This window comes from Mus pahari, chromosome 10 (assembly GCF_900095145.1).
Source record: "Mus pahari chromosome 10, PAHARI_EIJ_v1.1, whole genome shotgun sequence".
Classification (NCBI taxonomy): domain Eukaryota; kingdom Metazoa; phylum Chordata; class Mammalia; order Rodentia; family Muridae; genus Mus; species Mus pahari.
Window position 1 is genome coordinate 63,574,740 of NC_034599.1, and position 9,138 is coordinate 63,583,877.

At 43.3% G+C, this 9,138-nt stretch overlaps 1 protein-coding gene across 1 annotated transcript in view; it reads left to right on the top strand.

Moving 5' to 3' along the window:
- LOC115064823 (nuclear receptor ROR-alpha-like) overlaps positions 1 to 6,299 on the top strand; it is a 9,033-nt gene extending 2,734 nt beyond the window's left edge. Inside the window, exon 2 of the mRNA XM_029543448.1 lies at positions 6,202 to 6,299. Coding sequence (XP_029399308.1) covers positions 6,202 to 6,284 — 83 coding nt within the window. The 3' untranslated portion in view covers positions 6,285 to 6,299. The remainder of the gene's footprint in view (positions 1 to 6,201) is intronic.
- Positions 6,300 to 9,138: the final 2,839 nt, after the last annotated feature.

A 9,138-nucleotide genomic window follows, 5' to 3' on the forward strand; every position in this document is an offset into this window, starting at 1 on the left:
GAGAGAGAGAGAGAGAGAGAGAGAGAGAGAGAGAGAGAGAGCAAGCATCTGGGAGAAAAAGAGAGACTATGTAAGTATGCTGGGTAGTTGTGAGTGCTGTGCAAATGGGAAATGTTTGGGTTTTTAGATGATGTAATGGAGTTGGCAGAATATGCAACTCGGCTCCTGGAGTGTAAGCATAAGAAAATTGGAGCTGGCATCCCATATTAATGTTGCATAAATTACAATATCAGAAAGAAATTAACCTACACACTAGGTGATTATGCCTCTTAAATACTTAAAACATAAAGGCACAGGCTCAAAGCGCAAAGCAAACATCACCACCTCACAATTAGCCTGTTCCACCTCCTGGAAGGTGAGTGGAGGTCCTGGGTGAATTGGGAAGCTTCCTGCCTTGGGAGGCGTTTTCCAAGGGAGCTTTGAGGGCTTGTTTGCAGCCAGCAGATGCTTGGAGCCTATAGGGATAGAGGGTGTATTCTCATGACATTGATGTGACCTCATGAGATATTACCGGGGTAGATTTGAGGCTATTGCTACATTCCTACGTCCTAAGAATCTAAGTATGAAACGGATTAGAGGCCTTCAATGCCTGGGCTTTCAAAATCAGATGTGTGCTTTTATAATCTGGAAGTTGATCTTCCTGTGCTCCTTACAACTCCAAGGGAATGGTAGCAGTCTTAACGAAACCCTTCGATTTTCTAGAAAGTATTAATGACAGCTGGTTTCATTCTGCCCGGTCCTTACAGCACTGTGAAAGAGGCAGAAGAAAATAAAAGACAGGCAAGAACCAACATGACGGGTACAAATGAAAGGACAAAAGCCCACCGTGAATCTTTAATTTAACGTGGCTTTCAGGGGCTTTAGGGAGCTGGGAACGTTGTGACATAACTGTTATTAGGAATCCTTTCCCAGAATCTCCAGATTATATGCGCACCAGAAGCTTACATATTGCACATCACTAAAGTTACCCTCACAGGACCCTGCACCACATAGTGAGTGGGTTCCCAGTGCTGGTGTGCAAGGCTTTTAGGACAGGCCAACCTAAGAGAGAGAGAAAAAAATCGAAAGCCAAGGATGGGATTAACACTGTGAAGCTGGGTGGCATGGAGGGACAGCCCCCTGGAAGCTCAGCTGAGAGTGACTTAAAAGTCAATTAATAGGGCCTGCATGGCTCTGCAACCCAGAGAGATGCTGGAACTGCGGAACTCCTACAATCTGGACATGCTTCCCTTGCACTTCTCTCCAGCCCCTGCTGATCTATGTTCTGGAAGGTTCTCCTACCTAGAGACATAGCAACTTTTCTAGAGATGAATGTTCAGATTACCTTCTTTAGGGAATGAATGGTAGTTTCTCTGGCTGGGAGAAAAAAATCCTTTGCCAGAGGGATGGGATGAACTTTTTTTAAAATTTTTTTTTAAACTAAAGGACTTGAATTTTCTGGGAAATTGCTCATAAAAGCATTTATAATTATACCCTTTAAACTGCAAAGGAAAAATTTTAGAAAATACATTTCATCATAGTTAGGATAACCTTTCTGTTGCTTCATCCTAATTTCTTGTAAAGAATTGAATTATTAATCTAGAATTTGAGTTCCTAGTGGCTAAAATACTTAAAGCACACCCATTTTCTCTTTTCTAAAACAAAGTGGCACTCTGAGGAGCCCTGGTCTTTAGAAAGTCTGTCTGTGACCCCGAAGTATGGTAGATGCCTTTGCAGAAGCTGGGTTCTGGCAACTCATCTCTTCTTGACTCTTCAGGACACAGTGTGTGTGTGTGTGTGTGTGTGTGTGTGTGTGCGCGTGTGCGCGTGTGCGTGTGCGTGTGTTGGAAGCACACTCCTTTGACACAAGGCAGACTCCTTAATGGGGTGGAAAGGCACAAGGATATTAATGGTCAGAATTTCACCTAAGGATGACAATCCTTAGGACTTGTGGGGACAGCTTAAAAAAAAAAAGTCCTCTGTCTGAATTTAACCCTTGATTTGCAAGTAAGAAAACCCATAGGCCATCCTCTGGTCAGTGCCGGATTATCTCACATTATTCCCTCTAATGTCCCCATTTTGCATTTGGGAACTTGTGTGACTTTGGAAATACTCTCTGAGTTGGATGGTGTTGGCAATTAGATTCATAGAACATGAACTCAAATTTTAAAATGCTATTGTGTGCATTCATTGTCATGTGTGGGCATTTGTGTGCATGAATGTGTGAGCATGTGGGATCAGAGGTCATTGTCATGTGTCTTCCTCAATTGCCCCCCACTTTATTTTTGAGATAGAGTCTTTCACTGCACTTGGAGTTCAGTAATTACGCTAGGCTGGTTGGCCAGTGAGCTCCAGGGATCCTCTGATTGGCCAGTGAGCTCCAGGAATCCTCCTTTCTCTGCCTCCCCAGTATTGGGATCCTAGGTATGTGTTTCCACACCTGGCTTTTACATATGGCTTCTGGGCAACAGAACCCATATATAACAACTGAGCCAGCTCTCCAGCCCTCATGTCCTATGAATTCTTACAGCATGTGTTACTTTTTTAACGAGTTGAAGAACTCATTGAAAAAGTAACGCATGCATTGCCCCGGCTCTGACCTCTGTGGTCCTGTGAGAACTTACTAACTTTTGTGAGAACTTCTGAGTCTCAGGAGGCAAAATACAAAACTGCTTTTTAGAGATGGGTATAGGTGCGTGCATGTGTGTTCATGTGTGCTCCTGTATTTGTGTGTGTGTGTGTGTGTGTGTGTGTGTGTGTGGTGTGTGTTAATGTCCTATTATGACATCATCTGCCCCTCTGCCCCTCACTATGTCTTTCATGAGATGATATAGGGGCCTCTAAAGCAGGTGTCTTCCACTCCCTCATGGAGATCCCTGATCCACCCATCGAGATGAGTTTCCAATTCTCTTAGAGTAAGGAGATTTGGAACTTGAAAGGGCTTCGGCTACCAGAGCACACACTAATCTAGAATGTAGAAAACATTTTCAAGTGCAAAAAATCTCCCTTGCTCAGGGTTTAGGCAAGTGGTCCGTTCCTCTTTCTTCCTCCTCCCCTCCCCCTTCTCTTTCTTGTATTTATTTTTGTGCCTAATTTGTCATGGGAAATGTTGTTTAGAACAGAGCTGTTAAAACTTTTCAACCATGTTTTAGGCTGCATATTAATAGAATTGTGTAATTTTTAGGCTGATGCTTAAAAGTAACCCAGCTGATTAGTGTTCAAGTCTTGGCTGCTACATGATAAACCACAGTTTTACGTTTTACTCTGAGGGCGCCCAGCCATCGCTAATGAATTGATTTTTTTTTTGTCTGACATTAGATTAACACCATTCATTATTATTATTATTTATTATTATTTCTTTCCTTTTTGTCTATTTCTTTTCTTTTTTACCATGTGGTTTCCTTTCCTAGCCTAGAGAGAGAGAGAGAGAGAGAGAGAGAGAGAGAGAGAGAGAGATATCACCGGAAAGGTAATTGAATCTTTCCTTGAAGTTTCAATGTCTCACAGTGCTGTGGGGTCACGGCTCTGAGCATGAATTCTGATTGTACATTACAGAACCGAGAATGAAGCTGGCATTACAGACCGACCGAGGTCCATCCTGATCCCACCTGGAAATGGTTTCTTTTCTTTTTTTCTTTTTTTTCTTTCTTTCTGTGAAACCTTTAGCAGGACTATTCGCTTCCTTGTTTTCTATGTTGCAAGAAGCAAGTCAGAAATTCAATTAGTTGTTCTGGGTTCCTGGAGGGTTTTACTTTATAGGAAATTGTCAACCAGATTCTAAAAGCTTTCTTTTTCTGTTATCTACTTTTTATTTATTTATTTATCTATTTATTCATTTATTTATTTATTTTTGCTTATTTGAGACAGGGTCTCACTATGTAGCCAAGGTCTCATGGTGATCCTCCTGCCTCAGCCTCAGGAGTGCTCAGATTACCATTGTCTGCTAGATTCTTCTTATTTCTTTCTCTAGAGTACTGGCTCTTAACTTCCTAATGCTGTCACCCTTTAATACAATTCTTCATGTTGTGGTGACCCCCATTATTTTCTTGCTACTTTATAACTATAATTTTACTACTGTTATGAATTGTAATGTGAATATTTGATACGCCACCCCCAAAGGGGTCATGACCCACAGGTTGAAAACTGAAGCCCTACAGTTATAGAAGATACTAAATCCTCTTCAAGTATTCAGGGAGGCAATTCTGTTTACAAGTCCTATAATGTGGTTTCATCTCCTCTAATTCAGTGGAAACCATCATTAACTTGACCATTCCCTTGAGGGAGGTTGGGCGGCATCTCTGTGGTAGGGAGCTTGCATACCTAGAAGGTTGGGAAGCTTAAGGGTTCAAGCATGTAGGAAAGAGTGTTTGGAGGTTCACAGACGAAGTCCTTTTCAAGCTATGGCCTTTGGGAAGCATTTCTGGACCACAGTGCTGGCTTTCTCAGCATCAGCATCAGCATCAGCATCAGCATCAGCATCAGCATCAGCATCAGCATCAGCATCAGCATCAGCATCAGCATCAGCATCAGCACCAGCATCAGCACCAGCATCAGCATCAGCATCAGCACCAGCATCAGCATCAGCACCAGCATCAGCATCAGCATCATCACCATCACAGAGCTGGCTCCCTCAGCATCAGCACCATCACAGAACTGGCTTCCTCAGCAACATCACACGAACACACTTGACTTAATGTGAATCATTGAGTAGCTTCTGCTGCCTCTTATGTCACTGTGCCTGGATTCTTGGTGTTATGGTAGCCAATTATTATTATCATTGTTAATTTATTGACTGCTTTTGCTAAAAGCATCAAGAGGATTGTTTTTTGTTTTTGTTTTTGTTTTTTAAAAAAAACATTATAAAAGAGGAAGAGGTTATAATAAAAATGAAGGTACCACAGTTCACTGGATTGGAAGACTAGCTTCCAGCCCCAGTTCTTCTATGCAAATGCTGAAAGGAATTACAGGGAACAATCCCCTATTGAGGGACAAATGATTCCCCGCCCCCAGCAGATTTCTATGGCTTTCATGACATGACATTATTAGAAATTGTGTCAGCAAGTCACATGAAATGGCACATTAATGATAACATAGTGGTTTCCTAGTGATGGGTTTATCTACAAAACCTGGATCCTGATGGCTGGCTGGGGAGCCCTGGATTCATGGATGCTGACAATCCAGGTTCCCCAAACCTACGAAGGTGTAGGAGGACCTCAGGATAGCTCAGGGTGAATTTCTATCCACTTTCCCCTGACTCTTTCACCAGAGGCTGGAGTGAGACAGAAGTGTTATGGTTCAAAGGTTACATTACCTCTCAGGTGGAGATGTCTTAGCTGTGTGATTGGGTGTTGCCACTTACAATACAGATTGTCTCAAACTGTTCTGAAGTGAGAAAGAAAGTTTCTACATGCAGCCACCGGTCACAGTAGATGAAGTCCTCCTCTGAGATACAAGGGAAGGGTACCACTTAGTGGAAAACCCTCGAGTCGGTGAAAGAGGTATGCACCGTTAAAAATATCTAGCTTACTTCGGGGGAGGATTTGACCGAATACTGATGGAGTTTATGAAATATGAATAGAGTGAGCGGCTGTACGTAAGTGGTAGGCGTGTGTGAAAGAAGAAGAAATAAGATTGTGTATAAATGACACTCTGAAACTTGATGGGATTGTAACGTGACAGGAATGGTGGCATGTGAGTCCGTGCTTCACAAGGGGACAGACAAGCAGGCTGCAAAATCCACCTGTCAAACTTGATGTGGGGCCAAAAATTATAGAAGAGAAAAACCAGTTGACTTGTCTTTATAGGTAAAGAACATCGCCAAGGATAAACAGGGAGCTTGAAAAGAATAGAGACGAAATTTCCAGAAAGGTGGTGGGGGTTGGGGGAAACCACACCCAAAAAAACCTAGAGGCCAATGTTTGAATTCAGAATGAGGCATGCCAAACAATCTTCAGCATTCCGGGCTAGCAACTCTTGTGTTAGGTGTCAGGCTTATAGTCAAATGAAAGACACGACTATGAGCTTTCAGTTGTGCAAATGAAATCACCTTGATCTCCCCCAAGCACACACATATGTGTATACACACACACACACACACACACACACACACACACACACACACACACACACATACCAGGACTCAGAGCTCCATAGGATGTCATTTTTCCCTGCCTTGTTCTGATTAATTGACAGCTTATGCTATATGCTTCTTTCCTGACGGTTACTTTATAATCTTTAGGCACCGACATGTCTCGCTGAAGTCGAGGAATGAGAACTCACAAGCTAAAGTGTGTTTCACTGGGTGAGGTATTTGGGGAGTAGGATGGGAAAAGAATGGTGAAATGGGGCAAGGGACTTGGGAGCTAAGAAGTTAAGATGCCCATTGGGGGATGGGAATTGTGGGCTGTGGGTGAAGGTGGGGACAGAGACTCTGTGTGCCAAAGAGGCCTCATTAAGGACCTGAAATTTTAAATTACCTTTAACAAAGACACTGAAAACGAGGCACGTTGACACTTTGAGGAGTTACGACGAACTTGTCAAGACTGCCAATCGGCAGAGGCAGGTGAGGGAATATTTAGAAGCACAGACGGCCAGAGCGGCTCTGAAGGGCAGAGAGAGCAACTTTCTGGGGGGGGGGGCGTTGAGGGAATTGGTGGGTGTGCTTATTGACGCTTCCAATTAGTTTTAGAGAAACCTGAAGACCCGGACAAAGACAGAGGAAAGGCAGCCAGATGTGATCCTCAACTTCCAGAAGTGGAGAGCCTCCCTCATCCCTTAGGAACCATGGTAGTCACGGATAGGAATGAGCAGGTGAAAACCGAGCGGATCCTGAAACACCCAGTCACAGAGGAACCACGTATGCTTATCAGGCCTCAAACCTCTTAAATAAACTGCATCTCTTTCCATTTTTAGTTTTCAGTTGGGAAACCAGTGGATGGTGAAAAGGCTGTCTGTGCTCCACAGGGCATCGGCATGCCAATGATATTCTCTCTAAAAGTGCAGGGCAGCTGGGAGGGTGAACTGCCCGTAACTCTCAATTGCCCAGGTAAACGAAGTATGGAGAGAGCTAAGCGAGAAGAAATAACTCGATTCCTGTGATGGCGCTCCGAGTGAATTGGCTGACATGACACGGATGGAACTGCTACGTTATGTTAGCTCACTCGGGTTCTCTCTCCCACTTGGGGTGAGCACACATGGACAGAATGTGGGAACCTGAGGGTTGTGTGCAGAGGAACCAAGAGCCTCACCCAGATAGTATAACATTTCACAGTGTCAGAGATGACAGCCGGAGATTGGTGCGGTTCGCTGAGATTTCTCAAGACCCCTACAGAGCTACTTGGAAAATGGAAGATATGCTGAAAGAACTTCTGGAACATTCCGAACCTTGCCTTTGGACCTGAGTGTGGGGCTGCACTTTAGGCACACATTCCTCACATTGCTCCTACCCCTTTTGATAGGCAAAATGGGAGGGTGAGAGGGTGTCCTGAAATCTCTCTAGTCCAGCTCCACCCCAGCGGTGAGTCAGAGGCACCTACAAGCCTGGGATCTGTCTAAGATTACATCCCTAGGTGGCCACAGTGAGGCTGTGACCAAAGCCCAGATCTTCTGCTCTCTCATCTCATGCCCCTTTCCACTCATGTGCAGATCCTCAGAAGTCCCTGGGGAAAAAAAAAATACCAAGTCCCTCCCCTCCAGGAAAATTACCTTGAGGATATTTAAATGCATACACAGGTCATCTAGCCCGGTGTGATTCTGTTATGAATTAAAGTACATATTTATTTTTTACTACTTTATTTATAATAAAACATATTTATTATAATTAAAGTAGGCAGTGAGTCTCATGTTCTGATTCCATAGAAAGTCAAATATGGGATGCAGAGTTGAGCACCTGATGTTGAGAACCCGCTGGAGCGGGCACAGCGGTGCACACAGCGCGCAGTGACTTTTCCCACGGAGGTCCTTCCTCAAGGCCGAGGTTCATGCTATGCTCTTGAAGGAGGTGCTTCCAAGACCAGGTCTGCAAACAGAAGGCTGCAAAACCACTAAGAAATAAAACCTCATCACAGCAGAAAACTCTCTTCTCTTAAAAATGATTTATGTGCTTATTTAACCCACCAAGTCCAATTGGTGCTGCTCATACACACAGGTCCACTGGCATGTGGGCAACCTTTCAATGGCCATGTACATAAAGGCAAGGGACTGTCGTTTGAAAGAGAGTGCGAGTGGAGTGTAGTATATGGGAGGGGTGGAAGGGAAGAAAGGGAAGAGGGAAATGATATTATAATCTCAAAAAAAAAAAAACCTTTAAGAAATATAGAAAGTGACTCTTTCTCACCAGACAACCATTAGCTGCCAACAGATGTTCTGCTTCGGTTGGGGCCTTGGGAGTTCCTCCCTATCCTGTGCTGGCATTTTTAACTGGCTTGATCTTGCATGGGTCTTGTGCAGGTAACCACAGCTGTTGTGAGTTCTTGAGTCCATTAGCGGTGTCATGTCCAGGAGAGAGCATTCACAGCATCGGCTCATCTTCCTGACTTATGTTCCTGAGCCTTGTGGGGTGTAGAGGATGGAGCTAGGGGAGTGGGAAGGGGTAAGGGACTGTGGGGTGTTCCTACCATGGAAGAAAGTCTATGATTTATTCCAAATAAAAAATAACACCATTCACTGCAGCCTACAGAGAATTGTATCATTTTTTTCTTTTGTAAAAAAAAAAGTTACAGTGTATGCATGAATGTGTATCTATATATATTGAATACAGTTGTGTCAATAAATGAACTTGGACCCACAAACTTAAATGAAGTAATAAAATGATCAGGTATAGGTGTTGGCATTATCTGGTTTTCTTTTTTCTTTATTGAGGTTCCTGAATTCTGAATGTACATTTTAAAATTTTAATTAATTAATTAATAAATATCCCAAACATGAATGTATAACTTTTATAGTGGGAAAACAACTTTTTTTTTCTTCTAAAAAGATGGTGTGTTGTGAAATTGGGGGTGCGCTGAAGGGTCTAGTTCTGAACTCACAGTCTTCCATAGCTTTCCATGGTATTTCAGACTCCCTCAGGTTTGCTCCTCTATGGAACAAGATATTTTGAAGGTCACCTTGTAGAAAAGGGGCATCCAGTCTGATTTTAGGAGCTCTAAAGCTTGGGAATTC